Here is a 22,195-nt window from a genome sequence, read left to right as displayed (position 1 = left end):
TGAACATTTAGAATTAACAAAGTTAAATTTGCGAAAGCATTTATGCAACACATGTATGAAAACAAGAATTTTAAAAAGTCACAGGTTGCTGCATTTGGTTTCCATGGAAAACAGTAATAAACACCCACCACTACCAAGTCATAATATTTCATTATTAAACTTGACCTTCCAGACTTTTTGGGTTCTTAATTTCAACAGAAGAGGCCGCTGGATAAAAAAAGAAAAACAACAAAAATGCAGAGTGTGCATTCAATTAACTGTGCACACATATGGAAAGGCACTCAGCCATGCTAAGTTTGCCTTACAGACAACCAACTGTTGTGGATGATCAATACATTCCTCCCCTCCAAAACTACCTGTTATTTGTTTGAAAAAGTATTTTTAAGCTTTAGGCATTTGTTTTCAACCTTTTCTAAAGTAAGACTTTTTTTTTTTTTTTTCCCCTATTACTATTGCCAAGGATTTGGGGTTTTTTGCCATATTGCTCTAGGTCAAAAAGAAAACAAAATACATAAACTTCAAAAGAAAAAGGACGTGCAAAAAACATGCAGTAAATTCCAGCTTGAAAGATCAACCTTTTGAAAAGTTACAAACAGATCAAAATAGCATTTCTAATAGAAACTCCTGCAGGTGCTGAACCTCACATTTATCTTCTAGAGAAATTATGAAAAGGTGACAAAGAGGCATTTGTCAAAAGACTTGACTGCACCAATATTCTGAAGTACAAGTCTAAGAGACAGTTTTCTTCTAGCTATAAACCTACTCCAATATGCTCAGAAGTCACCATTTCATTAATGCAAGAGAAAAAAATACATAACTTATGAGTGAAGTAAGCAAGGAGGGTTACAGGTGGTTAATCATCTGCTCTGAACATGTTGTGAAATGTTGTACAAGTACACTAACTCTAAGGCAATACCTGTATTCACTTACAGAAGTACCTTAGTCCCTATGTAAGAACTTGCAGTATGTAGTAAATTAAACCTGTTAATAAAATCTTGCAATGAACAGTACTCAAAGAGGCAAGTTAGGAAGCAAAGTTACCATGTTCCTTTAAACATTTAAGCCAAAAATTAGAAATAAGAACTCAGGGTCATAAATAAAAGAACCTTTTTTATTTATTAAGAACTTATCTTCACAGCTATAGCTTACTGAGTGAAATTGCATTTACTAAAACCAAGTCTGAATTAAGAAAGGAAAAAAGGTCATGTTCCTCCCCATAATAAGGCTGCTTGTGTGACTCACAATGATGTGCAATACACCACTGTTCCAAGGTCCACACATGTTCCTTGGGCTCCCTCCTCCATTCTTAAGCAGTCACCTCTCACAGCATCAAAAGAAACTATGGCGAACTTTGCAGCTCTGATAACCTTTACTGCATTGTTAATATGGTCACTTAACCCCCCCTTCTCACCTTCCAAGCCACCATCTCAGGCTTTCTGCAGTCTGGATACACCACCACTGTCATAACCCAAACAGTAATTGCTCTATTATCCCCACAGAACTCCCTCCAGCCAGGGGTGCTTGCCACAAGCTCCACCAGCTACAGGGAGGACCTTGTCACTTACCAAAAAGGAAGCATCAACTGGTGTCATTTACTCTGTGTGCAAACTGACTGCCCAAGACAGATTTTGATACGTGGAGCTATCCTACTGACTGGTCTGTATTTTCCATCCATCTACCCACTGATTTCTATCTTTCTTACCCTTATCAAGTGAGAGCAAAGACTGCTACAAGTCTGACAAGTCCTCATTTCCCTCAAAATAAATGGCAAGGCCAGACACTAAGCGCTATAGCAAGGACAGAACTGACAGGCCTGCACAGAAGTCTTTTGAGATGTGACAGCCTGCATTTCATGTTGGAATATAAAGGGGGGTACAAAATAACATTAGAGGAAGTCTTGGCAACAGGGGGAATGCCTAAGCAGGGATATGGAGGAGCTGAAATAAACTATATGTCCCAATTGCCTTCAGGATGTTCCGACAGCTGTTTTCAGAGGATCTGCAGCCAAAATTAAGTTTCTTTAGCCTTAAAAGGAGATGTTTAAACCTTTAAAAATTATTACTAAAGAGATACAGATGCAGATTAAATGGGAAAGGTTTCCCAGGTACTGAAACTCACAGAATCAAGGTTGAAAGAGACCTTCAAGATTATTTAGTCCAACCACCACCCCAGCACCACCATACTAACCCCTAAACCATATCCCCAATCCATATCCAGATGCCTCTTGGACATTTCCAGAGACCGTAACTCCACCAGCTCCCTGGGCAATTTACTCCAATACCTGACCACTCTTTCAGTGAAAAACCATTTTTCTAGTATCTAATCTGCACCTCTCCTGGTGCAACTTGAGGCCATTTCCTCTCATCCTTTCACCCGAGACACGGCAGAAGAGCCCGACTCCCCCATGCTACAACCTTCTGTCAGGTGGTTACAGAGCAATGAGGTCCTCACTGAGCCTCCTTTTCTCCACACTGAACAACCCCAGCTCCCTGAGCTGCTCCTCCTAAGACGTGTTCCAGACCCTTCACCAGCTCTCTTGCCCTTCTCTGGGCTTTCCACAACCCTTGTTGGCTTTGGCCATGGATATCTGTTGGTGGACAGACTCCAGACTTGCTTTGGAATGACTCCATAACCAGACCCTCAATGCATTCTGGACAAGGCTTCTTACACCCATCACATTTAAATGGTTTCAAGCTTGACCTTACAGTCACTGTTGGGTCTTCTGTTCTTCACATCTTTTCTTAGAAACCATGGGCCACAAGAGAGCTCATCTTTCTGCTGTGTTCATGATCATTTTTCTAGGTTTCTGGGATATTTGTGGTGTTAGGGTTTATGTATTGCATGACCTTATAAAGGAAGAGTCCCAAACCATGAAAGACTGTATATGTGATTATAGAACTCTCTCATATTCCTTGAGACACTCATTTTAGGACAAATAAGGAAAAAAGCACAGAATATTCATTCTTTTGTGTCATCACGTTAGTCATGGTATTTGATAAACTAAAGGAAAAAACTTGGTAGTGAAAATAATTTCACTCCTTCCCAATCTTTGATGTTTTTTCTGTGTTGGGAAAACAATCTTGTTTCAAGAACTTGACGTACATTTACACCAAAGAGTCTCTATATTCCCACATGCTTCACCAGTGTGAGACGAGAAGGCAAATGATTAAAAATTGAAGCTGTCACACATAAAGAGATTAATTTTCCTTCAAACCCATGTGTCCTCTGTCTGAGATTTCCCCAAACATGCCTTGAGTTGTTCTTTGCAGAAATAATGCCAGGCTAACACATCACTTCAACAGAAGTGCACTGGGAGACAGCAGCAGACACCGCCTCACACACTGAAACGCAAAGGAAGTTACCTCTCGTTTGTTTCTCCTGGCAACTTTAAGAAATTCCATAAGGATCTGCAATTGGGCAGCATGGGACTCCTGCAACACAGTAAATAAGGAAGCATAACTCTTCCATGGACATTAAGAGAAACAAATATTCATTTTACACACAGAAATCCACACAGCACAGAAACATTTAAAGGTTAGCAAGAGAAAAATAGCTTAAGGCAGTTTTAAAAATGGTAGTTTTGCTTTATCTCACAGGTCTTAAGGTTTTGTTTGGTTCACAACAAGCTTTTATGCAAAGGCAGCAGTCCTTGTAACAGTTGTTGCTAATAAGTTGAAAAGCTTCTTTTTTTTCCTTTGGCTACTGCACCTGGAATTGATTTTGGAATACAGGTTCCTCAGAGACTCATTGGCTACCCCGGAAAATCATCAGCATCCACTTCGTGATCAACACACCAAAGGATGAAGTATTTATATAAAAAAACCGCCTTCCCCAAAATAAACATTTATGTTTATGTAGAAGTTACTGCTGAAGAGTTCTCCAGAGTGGAAGACAGCAATAAAGTCACTGATGAAATGAAACCATCCCTTTCTAATGTTTTCCATAACAGGTTATTTACCTCAGCCATCAGCATAGTATTTTCACCCAAATTGGCCAAGAACTTCACAGGACATGATAAAGAGAACCACAAGAGGAAAGAAAACTAAGACCTATATTCCAGCATTAATGCAGCCCTAATCATCTCCCAGCATTCCAAGACTTATTTGCACAACCTATCAAAATATTTATTATTAAAGGACTGGGAACACACACTCAAAAGGGATCAAGACATAGGAGCACAGAGAATCCATTAAAGGCAGAGGGCACAGGGAAAGTAAAGACATTAGAATGCAAGAATACTACTTTTCTGAGGTTATTTTCTCACTCCCTATGCTCTGACAATAATGAAAGTGAACAAGTAAAGCTAGGCAAGAAAAATGCTTTCAAATTGTTCTTTAAATGTCAGGTGTGGTTTCGCTTTTTAGGCTTAGCATCCTTACAAGATATTCACACTCAAAAATACTCATCCACCAAGTCATATGCCTTCTTTGCTTCAGATTTGTCATAAATAATACAAAAAGGCTTGCAGAGAAAAAGAAAAAGTAAAGTTTCACCCTCTTTTTCCCTACCATAACTTCACTGAACCACAATAAATATATTTACAAGTCCCCATGCAGTAAGGCAACATAACAATTTTGCTAATAGGCAAGCGTATTTTGGGGTTACTTACTCTCCAGCAGAAAATCAAGTTGTAATTATTGATTCTGTAGGAGTGAATAAGTTAAGCCATTCCCAATACAACTTTTCCTCACCTGTTTTAAAGCACTGTCAAAATCCACCCTGCTACTCAAAGTTCACTGGGTCAAATTCTGTAATAATCCAGTCTAATTTACAAGGTCTGGTTCTCATAACTTAAACAGCATGGAATGGCCAAATACACAAAGAACTACCCCAAGCCAACTACACTTCGGTTAAATCATACCAACAGCTTGCTTCGTATTGGATAAATCTTCAAACCAGCTTCATAAACAAGAGATCTGAACTTTTCTTTCAAGCATTAAATATTGAAAAAGCCTTCAGGAAAGGTGGCCATTCAGATGCTGCAGGTTCCAGCAGAAACTAAAGGGTGTGATCCTTTTCACACCCTTTAATCTATATTCTGGACTTCTTCATGCTCATTACTAAGATCTGACATTTACTTGTGCAACAAAATTAGCAAACTTCTTCACGTGCTTTTCTGTGTTCTATGAGTCATGGTCACTTATCCTTTTCTATTTTTTCTGCTTGTTTATACAACCCTGCCAGCAACAACATTATAAGCATGTTATATGCATCCCAGCTGAAATGCTACTTCACTACAGAGGTCAGCAAAACGGTCACCTTTTAAACACCAGAACACAAGACAAAATACTGAGCAAATAATTCACCAATAGAATCTTGCTTCTGGGAAAAGGTATCAAAAGAAAAAACTTCTAAGTACACAGTGTTCATTTAAATAAGAGAAACTTCTTACTGCTTCCAACTGCTTCTTCTTCTGCACCAGCAGCTCCAGCATCAGGTTGACATTGGCTAAGTCAAGATTGTCTTGATCAGTTCCCAACAAATCTTGAATTATCTGCCACCTGTGGCCATTCTAAAAAGAGAACAAGAGGTGTTGGAGAGATGGTGAGTCCAAGCCATCCAGGGCTATATAAGCCATCCAACAACGGATATTGAAAGCAACACAGCAATATTTCATCCCTTTGTAAAACTGCAAAACAGTTTTCATGTATCCAAATTCCCAGTTCTCCCACGTGTACAGGATATGGCTCCTCTGACTTACTGTGGAACTGCTTATCTTATTTTGAATATATCTGTGCTTCATGAACGCATAGTTGCTGCTGCTGGGAAAAGATTATTTCACAGCAACAATTTTATCTGATTTGTGCCTCAGTTTCTGAGAACATATTTCTGTGGGGAGGAAAAAAAAAAAAAACTCCACATTTACCCAAGCTTAGTTGCATTACATCTGAAATACCTTTATGTGCCAATACCTTTTAATTTTTTTAAACCCAAGTAATAGGTAAAACCCTCATGCTAAACTCAAATCAAAGAAGGTAGTACCAGCTTATTTGTTCTACTGTTTTCTCTCACACTACTCCTCTTAAGCCTAAGGGAAATGTGAAAGCTGGGAAGAAGATGGAGCTCATCAGGTTGATCTCATTTAAGCTGCTTGGAGCTGTGGAGGACTCCTCAGAGGGCCAAAATACTACTATATAGCCCATTCTTCCCTGCTCTTTTCTCTTCTTCTTATCAATAAAGAAAGAGGAAAAAAGGTATCTTTAAGCACAGGAAAACCTGAATAATAGGTTAATGATAGTACAGCCTTACATCAAAAAGCCTCATGAACCAACAGGAACAGATGAAAGGTCTAAAGAACATCTAAGAAACAAAGCTGGATTAAAAAATCCTGTCCTAAAAAATCTATGACACTAAATCAAGACATTTAAATTGGAGAGAACTAGAAATGCCAGCCAGTCTAAATTAGTTATTTTCTCAGCGGCTGTAGCCTTTATGTATTAACTAGATTAAGATAAATAAAATACGTAACATCCATATAGAACACACAACTTTTTCTACAGCTCTCAACAGAACCTGTGGAAACTACTCAGGCAAAAAACTCAATTTCCATCTGCAGTAACTGGAAAACAACCCATGATTTTTGAGCAAGTGAACAGGATTTGAGACACATTTTAACATACTAATGCACTAGTTAATTGTACTACTGCTAAACTACTCAGAGGCTCAAACATGCCTTAACATGATTTCTTAATGAGACCCATTGCATTTGCTGCAATGTGTTCTTGGATGACTTCCCTTGATACCAAAAGTAATACAAGGCACATTAAAGAACAGGTACAACAGCAATGTAACTCTTTTTATAGATGTCTGCAATTTTTATTTGCTGCCAAAAGGTAGGCACAACACTGTTTGGGGCATGAAGTCATGGTAGATTGTCCACTTTTTGGTAGTTGTCAAAAATAGGTGCATCTACAGGCATAGCTTTTAAAGAGTAAAACCAGTTTCCAAGAAGCAATTGTACATGCCTTCAGGTCAGTTGTGTGCACTTCAAACCATACCCAGCTTATGCATATTTTATATTAAATATGGTATATGCATATTTTATAATGAATATAAAAACTTACTGTGAGTAAACCAATGAATCTTTAAAGAATGCTCTTTTCAAACACTGACAGCATTGGTTTCTGCAACACAGCCCCTAAATTAATACCACTTTAATATAAGCTTTTAAAAACAGGGGCTCCATGAGTTTTAATATTATTTTGCAATCTTATTTATGAATTACAAAAGACAAGGATGTCAGACATAGCAGGACAAAGTTTTTTGCAAGTTTTTTGGCTCATGTCATATATTCTTTTCAATCTTAATGTACAAGAGCATCCACTGGTGCTGCAGAGAGGTTCTGATGGACTGAGGACACAGATCACGCTCTGAGATTCCATGACATGAAGCAAGTCTAGAAGATATCCAGGCAGTTTTCTGTGGCATCTGAACCAGAACAGCAGACTCCAAACGCATCTTTCTCCCTCTTGTGGTTGGTATTAGCCTTCCTCCAGCTTCCCGATAGAACACAGCTTCTCACATGTGATCAGACAAGCCCGTGGCACTTCTAATCACTCACTGCTCTCACTGTAGCCATAATTTCCAACACTGAACGAAAATGATTACCTTTAAACAAGTGTACTTCCATGGGCAGTTTCCCAGGTTATATGCAATACATCACAGGACACTTGCCTATGCTAACACAGCTTGTCTCTACACATATTGCTGGCAGGAAGAACAGGAGTTAACGAGGTAGAAGGGATCTACTGCCACTGATATTGGTATTATGCCCTCTTAAAGCAAGTTAAAGCATCAGCTCAACAGTGCAATCTCTTGCCAGGTGCCAAGTCATTACAATTGCTGCACAGAATCATTAAATAAATATAAAAGTAAAAAAGTTGGAACATACGGTGCTACTCACTGAATGGTCCAGTTTGAGTCTTTTCTCCTCAGATCTTTGCTTCTGTTTAAGAATTAATTCATTAACTAGAAAACATAAATAAGATGTCAAAGAGATGAAGTTCACCAAACCAGTATGAAAGATTCCACCTCAATATTTTTTACTTTGGCTATTAATTCCAAGATGTTTATCAGTAATTAAAACAGTGGAAGATGTCTCCACTTTTTTCCTTACCGATTTATTCCTCGGTGGTTTGTTGTAACATACACAAAGACTTTTTACAAATCATCAAAAAATACAAAGCCTACACATTCTCCAAATTGATTCAGTTCCTTTTTCTAAACACCCATGGTTCCTTGAGAAAGTTTTTCAGCTCCAAGGCAGAAGTGTATCACAGAAGAGTAGGAGGGAGATAAATCAGGTAATGTTCTATTATAGGCCAAAATAAACAAGCACAGCTGAATAGCACAACTTTTTCCTTGAATTACTATGTGCATTTTTAAAGATATATTTTTGCTATAATTTAATTTTACACCAACCTAGTGAATGGTGCAAAGAGGAAGATAACTTCAGTCCTTTGCATACATATATACACAAGCTCTTCCCCCTCCAACACATGCCTCAAATCCCTGGACACCGGGGTATGGAAACACTCTTTGGCCCAACATGTACTCCAAGACCTGCCTCAGCACCATCTCCAGCACAACATGATTAGGTCTAAATCAGAATGCCCACTTCTGAAGCATTCCTTGGCTACTGTGACTTTGCAGACATTTACTAATAAATGGGTATCTCAGCACATGAAATCAAGATTTGCTTTAATTTGGGGTTTCACACTGCAGTGTGTTTCCTTCGCTCTTTTCTCCACTAAACTAACTTTTAAACTGTATTTCCACCTAGCAACATTTCCTCCCTCTGTAAGAAGCAATTAGGATTGCATATAGGTGTATGTATGAATATTTTCTCTGTAGCTAATTTACACTTACATCCATCATATGGGCCTCACTACAGCAGCCAAAATAGCACAGTATCTAATACAGCCTCTGCCCTTTCAGTGTCCAAGCTTTGTAAACAGGGCATGTTCTTTATTATTAGGCAGACAAGAGTGCAAAAAAACAAAAGTAAAGAGAGATTCACATCTCTAGCCACAAGAAAAACAGCTTTGCTTTTCATAGTATGGAAACAGCAGCAAGTTAATCTCACTACTGTCACTCAGCACACAGAGCTGCTCGAGGCAGTGCAGTATTAGCAATTTATACTACTAACCTTCTCTATATAAAAATGACAACCAAAGGGATGATATTTGGATTCTGTTTTCAACATCCAGAAGACTGTAATTTACAGGACAAATTTAGAAGTGCCTGCCTTCCTTAACAAAGATGTTTCTCATGCGAGCAAGCCTAAAGCTCACCTAAGAAGTTGGGATAAAGATGATCTATGTTGTCCACAACATAGTTGCATTTGGGGCATCTGTTATTGTCCTCCAGGCTCTGGTGAATACATTTATAGCTGTTCAAAAACACAAAAAACAAAGCAAGTGAGCCCACGTGAAGGAACAAAGCATAAGCACAAGGTAAGTAATATCAGCCTTAGACAAGGTGCACTGTTTGTGTTGCCAGCTAACAACTGTGCTGCCAAGAACCTACAGTGGAGTCAAAATGTTCCAGTGTTTGAACTCAGAGTGTGTTACAGCAGAAAGGCAGCAAAGTTTTCTGGCAAGGATTACAAAAGGTAGTCAAGTACTCCACTCTTATTTCCCTGAGGATTACTGCAATGTGGATACTTCAGCCCCAATACCATCTCAAATTCATGCTCCCCACTACTTCCACAGGCAGAAGTAGCAAACAGATTGAATTATTCAGAAGCAACTCTTCTAGATTAGCCAAATACTTAGCAATCTACATTAAAAGCATTTTAGGTAGCTGAGCAGAGGAAACACCTTCACCAACTTCTGGTATTTCCCCCCACCCACGGCTGCTTTTCTCACTATTGGTGACTTAAGAGGTGCTCTCTCTTGAGCTGAGGCACAGAGGAATGAGAAGATGCACTTTAGCATCAGGTTTAAGCATCTCACTAAGAACCTGCCTGATGTCAGCTCCTGAGAGACACCAGGTGGTAACATTGCTCCACTCCTTCTAAATAAAGATATTTCAATGCTTCTCATCTTGGACCTCTAAAAAGTTACAGGTCACAGGGATAAAGTGCTACCACAGAGGGCACAAAATCAGCTGTTATCTCACCTGTTGCAAGTCAAAACTCCTCTGAAAGTTACCTGAATCTGCTGCTTGAGGAAGTACTTTATACAACTATGATATCACTTCTTATAAAGTTTATTTCTAATTAGCAGACACTGTAAGAGTATAACATAGACAGGACACTATAGCACATCATGGTTCAACATTTATACCTCCCATATATATCTCCCTACGGGAGAGGAGGAGCAGCAGGTGGTCCCAGGAATGCCCCTGAAGGGCTCTTACACTTCTCCATGAAACATTTGCTCCTCGTGACAGCCAGAGAAAACACACTGAAAAGTAAGTGGGGCCAGGCCAATTCAATACAAGGAAAGCCTGGAGCATATCCTCTCTTACAAGGTTTAAAATAATTGCAAAATACAATGTACAAGCCGCTTCAAACTGTGCATGGTCTTGCACAAAGGCAAGGAAGAGCTGCCAACATTGCTCACAACACTTCTATACAGGTGATGCCAATAGAGGCAAATTAACAAACTGTTCTGACTTGGGGTAGTGGGTGTTACCAGCAGTTTATGAACATTTGATTTCTCTACAGAGGAAATATGGTGGCACAGCACTATTTCGTTAAGACACTTAGTTGTTCTGGTTTTTTGTTTTTTTTTTTAATCTAACAGGTACCCATCTTCAGAAAATTTATTTCAACCTCTTTCTTCAGTGTAGGGACAGAAGACAGAAAAGAAACAAACTCAGAAGGAAACGGAATCACAGCAACACCTGTCTGCACATGCTGTAAGAGATGGACATTTTATGCAATACAAGAAACCAAATATTACCAGAAGCTGTGTCCACATTTCGTCATGTAGGCTTCCTCAATCATATCAAAACAGATGGGGCTGAAAACAAAGCAAAACAAAAATCAGAAAGACGTCTTTTTTGTGTTAAAAAATGAAGAAAAGTATTATTAATTCAAAGCAGCCACCTAATTATGCTTAGGTAATAATCTTCTATACGTAAAATGAAAGGACACAGTAGTGCAACAGCAACCAAGCAGTATAAAGATCAAAAGGGCAATCAACAGTTCTTTGAACTCTCAATGATACTGCAGTTTGCTACAATTAGAAACCAGGTAAGTGTTCACTTAGAAGCTTTTAACACCTGCAGACAACCCAAACAAAGCCAGAGAATCTTCAAAAAGCAAAGCTGCAGAAGAACCTTCTAACTAGCTGTACTAGGTTTCAAACAAAATGTAAAAAACCCTGATTTTTTTACATGAATAGACAATATATTTATAAATTATACCAAAACTAGTTTCTCCTTCATTTTTTTTCAGCCAATAGCTATCTATAATTTTAAAAAGTGGCACAAAGAGGAAGGGCAGATCAGAAATAGTAATGACATCATGAGAACAAGGATTAATAAGTGGGTGGAGAAGGTGCCAGCGAGGGGGTGTGCCTGCAGAGCACTGCCAGGGTTGAGGCTGCAGGAGAGCAGGATTAAACCAACAGGCAGCAGGTGATACAAAGCCAAAGATGGGAAAGGTAGAATAACTAGTTAGTGACCAAAGCACAGCCAGACCTCTGGGAGGGATTGCCAAGAAGCAAGCAGGGACCTGAAGAGAAGGATGTGCAAGCAAGCACTGCTCCACAGAAACCTGAGCATGACAAGAGACAGGAATCCAGTGAGATGGGTAGGGGAAGAAGGCTGGCTCGTCAAGTGTCTCTGATATGTTTGAAAGGAAAATGAAACACAAATGAAAGAAGAGGAGAGCTGCATCCATCATACTTCCAGTGACTCCTACAGCTGCTCTCCCTGATAACTGGTGAGATATGCTCTCACGTACATATTCATCTCCAGGTCTTGCCAGCTATCCAGCAAGATGCCATGGGCAGCAACATCACAATTCTGCACGTAACACATGGATCAGCTGTGTCACAAGCTTCACCTTGTTTTCAATGCCTTACAGAGATCCAAATGCTCTCCTCTCACTCCCACAAGTCCACAACAATCTCAGTTCTGAGAAGCTTCCACCAGCACTTGTTTTCTTCAGATACAGCCTCCTCCCACCTTCTGCCAACAAGACAGTTCTCACCGAACGAGCTGTTAATAAACTGTTAACAACTTCTGCAAAGCAGGAATCTTTATTGCATCCAAAACCCAGATCAGACTGAAAAAAGCAATGCTTGTCTGAGCAGGGGAGAGGAGCACCTCCACAGAAGGCATTCCCCCATTCTGTAATCTATTTTAGAGTATACTAGTGCTTGTTACCCCAGTGGGAAACAGTTACAAAAACAGGAGTGAGGAAACACCTCTTAAATACTTATTAAGCCCATAGAGATGAAGCTGTGGGCTTGCTATTGCAAGCCCCCGCTCTGAATCACCCTACTGGAAAACGTGGTTGTCGTGAAAGGTTTGTCCAGCCTAACATACAAGCCAGGGTGTCTTAAATATTCCACCAAATCGCCTGTATAGACACAACATAAAGGCAAACGAATCAAGCCAGAATGCTACTCTCTGAACCAACTGAGCCATCTTGAAAGAGGCCTCAGCACCTGTCTCTCTTCCACCCTGACAGACCTTTCTCTACACTTGTTTTGAATAGCACCAACTTCAGGAGCTCAAGTCACCTTTTTCAAGTTATTTAGTTTCAAAGCACTGTTTAGTCAGAATGAATTATGACCAAGCTCAGCCAACGCGGGTGGATTATTAGCAGGAGAATAAGGCATCTCTGAATTCTAGTAGCTGGCCTTTAAAAGAGGAAGTCAAAAACTTATGGTTACATGAGTATCTAAGGGTAGTTTTTCCCCACTGGCACCGGTGGGGAGCGGTTTAACTTCTTCACCTTCTTCTAGTGATACTGTATAACTGAGGTATATGCTCTGTGTGTCATGTTAGAAACTGCTATTCCCCACAGGGCCAGATGTGATCCTTCCAGCACACTCCTAACACCCTGCAGCAATCAACAAGGCTCCTCTGTCTGCAGGAGAACATCACAAATTAGAGCTAAAATAGGAAGATTACCTCCTAACATGCCAGGCACACGAGATCACTGTTCCCAAACTACTACTTCACACCAGTTTGATTGGAGAAGTGACAGCCAAAATAGTTGAGAAAAAGCAAACAGAGCCAACAAATGTAGTTATTCAGTACCAGGGACATCATTTAATAGTACTGAAGTTTCCATTAAGAACTCTTTCCCCCAAAGTGCTCCCTGATTTACAAGGGGAAGCAAGATTGATATATTTTAATACTTACTGAAGCCAAGCTGGCTGCAACACATGAAAGTTGCTACGCACCAGTTGTCTGAAGTTAATCTAACACAGAGGGAAAGTTAAGAAAGAAGTGGAGTGATAGGGACTTGAGGCATACTGCACTTTATAGTACACACTGAAACAGGGAAGCAGAAGCATGATGAAATCAAGACTTCTATGCATGAGGTAGCTTATTTTCTACTTGTCTTAAGCAGCAGAATCAGGTTAAAAGGATGCAGATGACTTCAGCAAGTCAAAAATGTCACTGATCTCTAGGAAATAAGGCATCAGTATCTGATGAAAATTATTTTTTAATCCAGCACTGCAAAGGCTTACCATTCTTTCTCTGCAGGGCAGACCTCAAACATTTTAAACATCCATTTTAACCAAGTTCATGGCTCTAAGTTTTGCCAGTTGTTTTCCAGGCACCTCTCAAGAGTGCTAACATCACCCTACTGCTACACAAACACCTGGCTGAAGTGGTCACTATGAAATTTAAACACACTTCAACAGCAAACAAGATTCATTATAGTGCCTGCCTCCTATTCAGCTTCTCTGTGGTGTAATTGGAGACCAGGACTTGCTGCAGGCTCTGTCCTTCCCATGGAAGGTGGCCAGATTAAAGATCACTGCTGCTAGAATCTCCTCAATAGGAAGCTCTAATATAACAACGGGTAGTAAGACTCCTTGTACATGGTATGCAAACAGCTTGCTGTGTTTTTAGTTTGTGACTTCAGGGCAGATCTGCAATATTCCTTACTAAAACTGCTTTCCAGACCACAAACATGGGAACAACTACACTCAGCCCATGCCTGGATTAACAGGTAACCAGCTGAGGAAAGAACTGGTTTTAAAAACCTACGAACCTGCAAGTCCAGGTGGCATACAGCCCTTCCCACAGCTGAGCTGTGGTGTTGGGTGTACGCCTCCAGATCAGCATGCAACACCCCCTCTGCCATATATTATTTGTGCCAGAGCTCAGAAACAAGGACTGGTACGAAGCAGCCATTGGAGAGACGAGGAAGATCCGCTCCATCCAGGGAGCAAAGCAGAGAGTAACTGGTTTGAAAGAGGTTTAGTCAACCACTAATTGGGAGGGCTAATACAAGGCCTGGGAAAACTAAGCAATTACATTGCTGGGCAGGAGAAAATCCTCTGATTAGAGGATTCCCTTTCAGACACTCTCCAGGCAAGTGAAAAGACACCTGGCTACAGGAACAGCACAAAAATACCTTTATATTCTGCTTCTTGCACTACAAGAAACAAACTTTTCCCTTTTATAATAAAGTTGTCCAGAAAGTCAGACCTATTTGCACTCCCGACTGGAGTTACACATTTCCAGGCAGAAACTGACATACGCCACAAACAGGACGCATTTGCAAACTCCTGAGCATACACTTGCTAAACATTTCACAACCCAAAGTAGCAACACATGCCAATGTTTACCTTAGAGCCTCTGCCTCACTTGAGACAGTGCTTTCAGAAGACAGGCAGGGAAGTCGCACATATTAACACTATTGAGGGCATTTCCACTTGCACCTTGACTTTCAAAACTCACCAAACTTCTTTACTCTTCCCCATCTTCCATCTGCTACAGGCATAATCTGCCACTGAGTTTACAGCTGTGGCTAACAGCAACTTACAGCTCATGTTCATAAAAATTATCAGGTGTTCTCTGCATCTGGCAGCATCCTGAATGTGTCCTTACAGAGGCAAAAAGGGCATATGAGAAACTTCTGTTTCTCACACTGAGATATGTAAAGGTTGTTTAAATCAATTATTTAAACTTACACACACACCTGCCTTCTTGGACATTGCTCAAAACTCCAGAGCTGTCCAGTTCAGTTTATTTCTACATAACTGTACTGCTAACTCAAATAAAAAAGACGGACACTGTAATTTGAAGCTAGAACAATAATAAGTAAGAACAAGCCCTTTAGCCCACAGAAACATACAGCAGTGAAAAACCCAACTATAATCATTGTCTACTCTCAAAACTTCTGATCCACACTTCAGTATGTTCAATGTGGCTCTTGTAAATACCAAGAAAAGACATTTTGCCCTGATTACTACTAGGCTGATTTCTTTCCTCTCACTTGTTCTGTCAGCAGTGCTTCTCAATGAGGAGAAAACAGCTAATTACAGGTTCTCCTTGAAGCATGCGCAGTACTTACCTGCAGAAAAAAAACCAAGAACCTCAGCTTTTTGAACCATCTAAAAATATGTCAAGTCTACAAATTGGTTATGGGTGCAATTTCCTTTGCAAACCCTTCATTTCTACAACAGACAACAAAATAGGAAATAAGAGCTGACTAGAAAGGGCAGGGAGCCATGCTGGCAGAACACTACTGCCAGAGTGTAAGAGTAGGGGGAACAGAGGAGAATGGGCACTTGCAAATGTGTTCACACCCCATGACCAGAAAACCTGTGAGCAACAGAGCTCACATGAAGAGCTCTTAAATCCACCTAACACGGCCTAGAGCCAGAGCAGGCCATCAGCTGATTACAGCAGTCCTCTCATCCCCATTCTGCTACTGAGCAAACGACTAACTACAATAGGAAGCAGTAACTTTTGACTACTACTTATTCTTAATTAGAATTACTTACTGTTTTTTCTGCCACTCACTTCTTAGCAGCTTCAGGTTCTCACTTCAGTAGCAAGGGTATTTTCTATCAACTCTGCTAAACGCTTTACAAGCTGTAAAGTTAAGCCTACAGGGTTTTGAGGCAATACCTGTCCTGTGGGAGATGCCTCACATCCAATCCTCACCTGTAAGTCAGAGCTTAAGTTAGAGCTGTCAAAATCATCTTGGAAGCTGTGGCCTACTTACCTTCTTCTTTTTTTTACTGTTTTCTTTCCATACATGACTTTCCTACAACTTGATCTTTTTCCCACTACCTCTTCCCTGTTTGCCTTTCTCAGATTCAAACACCTAACCTTACTTCCTGTTCTCACATTTTAGCACATCCAACCAGCTACAAAAATCAAACCTAGTCCTTATGTTGGGAGGTTTGAAACCCACCAGCAACGAGTTCTCTTCAAAACTGCAAATTGCCAACAGTCCTCAAACCATGTCGCAGTGGGCCTTAGTTTACCAATTATGTTGAAAGGTGATTTCCAGCTATGAGCTACAGCTCTGGCTGTTAGAAAAACAACATCTGAAAAATGTTTATCCCATCACAGAAGAAATTCCCTACTGATCTGGTTTTAGGTGCCTGCCTGACACAAAACTTGTTGCTGTTTCAAACTAGACAACCTTTCCCAGCAACACAGGCAAACCAAGCCAGCTTTGCTGGAGCTATCAACCATCACGAAGCTCCTTGGAGTAGGAGACGGTGTGCCCCATCCCGAGGGGTACTAAATCCTTCACTGAATCCTCTTCCAAAGACAGAGGGCTCCAGACCACTCGAGGTCACATTGTCCAGGAAAACAAGGCAGTTGCTGTGTTGTCAGTATGCTGTGAGGAAACATCTCGTGCTGCAGGGCCTCTCCAATAACTTGGGTGCACTCAAGGAGGAACCTGCCAAGAATAACCTGATTTTGCTTAAAAATAGAGAGGGTGGAGGCAATGCTGCTACACAGGGCCAAAACCAGACAAAATCAGAGAATCAGTTAGGTTGGAAGAGACCTCTGAGATCATCAAGTCCAACCTATGACCCCACACCACCACGTCAACTAGACCAGAGCACTGAGTGCTACATCCAGTTGTTCCCTGAATAGCTCCTGGTCCAGGTTGCTGCCTCCCTGGGCAGCCCATTTCAACATATAATCAACCCTTCTGTGAAGAAATTCTTCTTAACATCCAACCTAAACCTCCCCCGATGCAGCTTAAGGCTGTATCCACGTGTCCTGTTGCCGGCTGCCAGAGAGAAGAGTCTGATCCCCACCTGGCTGCAACCACCTGTCAGGGAGTTCTAGAAAGTGATAAGGTCCCCCCTGAGCCACCTCTCCTCCCTAGGCTAACCCTCTCCCCCCCCAGCACCCTCAGCCGGTCCTGGTGCTCCAGCCCCTTCCTCAGCTCCGCTGCCCTTTTCTGTACCCACTCCAGCACCTCCATATCCTTCCTGAATTGAGAGGCCCAGAACTGGACACAGGACTGGAGGTGTGGCCTCGCCAGAGCCCAGTACACAGGGACAATCACTTCCCTAGTCCTGCTGGCCACACTATTTCTGATAGAGGTACAAAAGAGGGTAAACCCCAAAGCCAGAAACCCCGGAGGGCAGCAGGCGTGCCAGCGCCAGGAGGGGCTGCCGCCCGCTCCCTCCTCCCGCCGCTATTCCACACTCCCCAGGCTTCCCGACGGCATGGCGGCGCCCCGGCTTCCCCCAGCGACATATCGCGACATATCCCGCTCACCACACGAAGTCGTTGCTCTTGTCCTCGTAAGAATTGATGAGCCCGTTGCAGAGCGGGGTAAGCAGCGGCCTCTTCCTGCCGCCGCCCCCCGGCGCCGCGGAGGAGCCGCCGGGCCGAGCCGCCCCCGCCGCCAGGCGGGCCAGCCCCGCGCCCGACCCCGACACGGCGGCCGCCACCAGCACGGGCCGCGCCGCTGCGCCGCCCGAGGAGGACGAGCCGGGCGCCATGGCCGCCGAAGAGGAGGAGGAGGAGGAGGATGATGAGGAAGAGGAGGAGGAGGAGGCCGGTGTGGCGGCGGGCGGCACAGCGGGGTGCGGCGGGCGGCTGCCCGACATGCCGAGGCCGGGCAGGGCGGAGCGGCCTCAGCGCATCCCCGTGCGCGCGGGGACAATAAAGTTCCTTCAAAGAAAAAAAAAAAGGAGGAGGGGGGGAAAAAAAAAAAAAAAAAGAAAAATGAAAAAAATCCCACACAATTAAAAAAAAGAAAAAAAACCAAAAAAAAAACCCCAAAACGGCAGCCCCGGCGCGGCGCTTGTTCAAGCTTTATTGACAGGCGGACAGCGCGGCCGCGCGTGCGCGGGGCGGGGCCGCGCCCCCGAGGGGCGGGGCGGGGCGGGGCGGGGCGCGGCCGCGCTCCCCTCACGGGGCGGCAGGACCCGGGGCTGCTGGGGATTGGAGTTTTCTCCGCACAGCCCCGGCTACAGGCGCGGCAGCCGGCTCGGAGCCGTGGGACCGGCCGAGGGGTGTGGGCCAGGAGCTTTCCAGCCCCGCCTGAAGCCGCTCCCCCTGACACCGCGTCTGGTGGTGCACAGTCCTGAGGCACGAGTGTGTTGAGGAGCGGCTGAGGGAGCTGGGGGCGGCTCAGCCTGGAGAAAAGGAGGCTGAAAGGAGGCTCAGAGAGACCTTCTTGCTCTCTCCAACCACCTAGAGGTTGTGGCCAGGTGTGGGTGAGGATCTACTCCTAAGCGACCAGCGATAGAACAAGAGGACGTAGTCTCAAGCTGTGCCAGGGGAGGTTCGGGTTGGACATAGGGAGGAACTTTTTCACGACAAAGGGTGATTTTGTATCGGAATGGGCTGCCCAGGGAGGCTGTGGGGTCACCGTCCCTGGTGGTGTTTAAGGAAAGACTACAGGTGGTACTCGATGCCATGGTCTGCTTGGCAAGGTGCTGTTGGGTCACTGCTTGGACTCACAGGTCTTTTCCAAGTTAATTGAGGCTGTGGTTCTATGGTCTCCCTCAGAGCACTGAGGGGAAGGCAGTGAGGCCTCAGAGCGGAATGTGCCAGGCTGTCACTCAGAGACCCTCCCTGCGCACCCTGAGCCCCAGTGCCACAGAGAGATCCCCTGAAGGCCAGGGCTAACCTGTCTCTCACAGGAGGTTCTTCACCTGCAGTTACCCCTAAGACGTGTACCCCAGAAGGCAGCTCAGAAGCATGCTGAGCTTTATCCTGAGTGTCAGGTGCCATCCAGCCCCACAGAAAGAGATGGATCCGTGGACTGAAGCCAATTGTGTGAGATTCAACAAGTGCCAGGTCCTGCACTTGGGTCACAACAGCCCGAGGCAGTGTGACAGACTGCAGGAGGAGGACCAGGGGGTGCTGGTCAACAGCAGCCACACCTCAAGTGCTGTGTCCAGTTCTGGGCCTCTCACTGCAAGAAAGACTTTGAGGGGCTGGAGTGGCTCCAGAGAAGGGCAACAAAACTGGGAAAGGGGCTGGAGGATGAGTCCTCTGAGGAGCGGCTGAGGGAGCTGGAGGGGGCTCATGCTGAAGAAAAGGAGGCTCGACCTTATCACTCTGACACTCCCTGACAGGAGGTTGTGGCCAGGTGAGGATCAGGCTCTGCTCCCACATAACAAGTGACAGGACAAGAGGAAATGGCCTCAACCTGGCCAGAGGAGGTTCAGGTTGGACATCAGGAAGGATTTGTTCATGAAAAAGGTTGTTAAGCACTAGAACAGGCCGCCCAGGAAGGTGGTGGAGTCACCATCCCTGGAACCCAACCCTAACCCTAACCCTGGAACTGTTCAAGAAATGACCGGACATGGCACTCAGTGCTCCAGTCTGGGTGAAAAGGTTGTGATCAGTCACAGGTTGGACTCGATGATCTTGGAGGTATTTTCCAACCTAAACGATTCTACAATTCTGTGAAAGATGTCTGGTATTGAGTGAACAGCTTTTCCCAGGCTTGAGCCAGCTCTCTGCTGCCTGGGTGGGTGGGAATCCCAATGGTGAGGACCACAGCGGGTTCCTGTTTTCCAACAGCAGGCCTGAGTTTTACAGAAGCAAGGGCAGACCAGTTTCTGCACAAGTTAATTAGTAAAATGTTGATGAAGGATGCCCCAAAGATGCTTTGGGTGTTATGAGAAACGTTGCCCCCACATCCAGCCTTTTGCAAGCCAAACTGAAAAGTTCATGAAACACAGCACTTGTCAGCTCCTTAGCTTGGCCAGAAGAACTCTGGAGAGATACCTGCTGTTCCCTTTCATTTCTCTTTCAACAGCCTATGGAAACATACTGCCTCCTTTGCATTGAGTAACTGTATTGTCTGCAGTCAGCTTTACTTGTCTAGAGTTAAGGAGGCAGCTGGTGAAACACTAGGGCATTCCCTGAGGAGGGCATTCCCCGAGGAGGGTAATCGTAAACCCAGGTATGGGAAAATGCCCAAAGAGATCAGCGCTGCAGCACTCCTCCCAGTAGGGACAGCAGAGTGAGCCGTAAAACCAGTATGGGAGCTGGTAAAACTGGTCTGAGAGAACAAAAAGAAGGTGCTTCAGGTAGGCAGTATTGGTCGGGAGACCTCACAGGCATGCCGCAGGCTGGCAGGGATGCTGGATGACAGATGTCCCAAAGGGAGCCTGGCAAAACACAGCTCTGGATTTACCGTGGAGATGCGGCTGAAGGGGTGGAGCTGTGGAGTGCTCCTCCTGACCTCCCCTGTCGGAGGTGCTCGAATACCATTGGATATTTGCCTCTGTATGTTTACCCCTCACGTTGGGAAAAATCCCCAAGGCAGTCAGCAAGACCCAAAATGTCTCAGAGGAATTCGATTCAAGCCAGGAAATTCAAAGGCAGTTTTGCTGTGAGATCCAGGTCATTAGTCTCACCTTTACAAGCTGACGTCTGCTATTAGAGTCACTCCCATGATTTAACTCTTTGTTGCTGTTATTAAAAAACATTTTAAAATATAGTTTTGGGGGTTCTTTTTTGTGTTTTGTTTTGGGTTAGGATTTTTCTTTTTTTAGCCATTGTGTTCCCATGCTTTCTGTAAATCGCCTTCTGACTGGCGGGTCTCAGGACTAGCTCCATAAAGTCATTGAAATTCCCCTTGTCTTCAGTGGAAGCAAAAGAGAATTGCTGTTATTTACACCTTTCTTTCAGCCTGGCTGTTGGTGTCTGTGTGCATCTGATTTTCTATTGCTAAGAGAAAGGAAAGCCTCATTTCCTGGTCTTCCAGAGGGATCAAAAGCTTTATGGATGAGCATCTACAATGGACTTTCAGAAGTCATAAGGAGTAGTACTGGCAATAGCACAACCCCGTGCTTTGCACTGAAATACTGGCTGATCCTTGAAAAGTCTTGCTGATGGCATTACTGACTGTGCTCCAGGGAGGAAAAAATGACGCAGGCAAAAGCTGTTAAAGATCAAATATATGCCCACTTATGCCTGTATATAACTGGCCTTCACAACATCCCCTACACCCACAGCCCTGGCAATGAGTGTGTTACCCAGCACTTCAGTACCCGAGGAAGATCTTCCTGATTCCTGAGCTTTAGGATACCATTATAAGCTCTTGGGGACCCTCTAAGTGAATGCTTGCTTTTCACTGCCCAGATACACCCGGAGCAGCCTCTGGCTGCTGGAGACCCTTCTTTCCTGGGGTTACCTTGCATTACCAGTTCCACGATGCATGTATGCAGCCCAAGGGAAGGTCAGATGCTGCTTACTGGAGATACCTGTGTGTTGTGTCGGGAAGAAGGACACGGATAAAGTCTTCCAGCTTTAAAGTTCACTGCAGCTGGAACAGTGATTTGTCAGTTATCTTCTTGTTCTTGTTAGCACAAAATGAGCTCTAAGAATTAATTTGATTTAGTCCAGGTATCAACAACACTGTGATTACTCTCAGTGGCCAGGGTGCAAAGGTGAAACGTGATAGATCAGCTGTGAGAGGTTTCTCTGTCTCCTCCACTCAGCAGTGTGCCTCTGCACTGCCTGCAGGCCGGAATCCAGCATTGAAGCACAACTCACGATGGGCTCAGGACAGAGGGGAAAGTCTCGGTGTGGGGACATCTGCACCCTCATGTAGCACACTCTTCATAGGGTCCTGCTTCCAGAGGATTGCCTGTGTTTCCTCACTTAATGGAGAAATGTCTGTCTGCCTTCAAAGGTGTGTGGATCAAGCAAAGGAAAGCAAACATCACCCATTCCCAAGTGGCCTGAAACTTAGGCTGCAAACAAATCAGTTTCTTTGGGATAAGCTGTCTCCAGCTATAGACCTCATGGTTATTTTACA

General features: G+C 43.6%; 1 protein-coding gene across 2 annotated transcripts in view; it reads right to left on the bottom strand.

Moving 5' to 3' along the window:
- COP1 (COP1 E3 ubiquitin ligase) overlaps positions 1–18,256 on the bottom strand; it is a 124,586-nt gene extending 106,330 nt beyond the window's left edge. The window contains exons 1-6 of one of the 2 annotated variants that reach the window (XM_048312580.1): positions 17,683–18,256; positions 10,911–10,970; positions 9,294–9,391; positions 7,892–7,968; positions 5,393–5,512; positions 3,363–3,431 (exon numbers count right to left, since the gene is read on the bottom strand). In XM_048312580.1, coding sequence (XP_048168537.1) covers positions 3,363–3,431; positions 5,393–5,512; positions 7,892–7,968; positions 9,294–9,391; positions 10,911–10,970; positions 17,683–18,017 — 759 coding nt within the window. In that variant the 5' untranslated portion in view covers positions 18,018–18,256. The remainder of the gene's footprint in view (positions 1–3,362; positions 3,432–5,392; positions 5,513–7,891; positions 7,969–9,293; positions 9,392–10,910; positions 10,971–17,682) is intronic. The other variant, XM_048312581.1, reaches the window with a different exon arrangement.
- Between the last annotated feature and the right edge of the window lie 3,939 nt (positions 18,257–22,195).

This window comes from Corvus hawaiiensis, chromosome 9, assembly GCF_020740725.1.
Source record: "Corvus hawaiiensis isolate bCorHaw1 chromosome 9, bCorHaw1.pri.cur, whole genome shotgun sequence".
Taxonomy (NCBI): domain Eukaryota; kingdom Metazoa; phylum Chordata; class Aves; order Passeriformes; family Corvidae; genus Corvus; species Corvus hawaiiensis.
The sequence above is the reverse complement of the archived record's forward strand: the minus strand, read 5'-3'. Positions and strand labels throughout refer to the sequence as shown.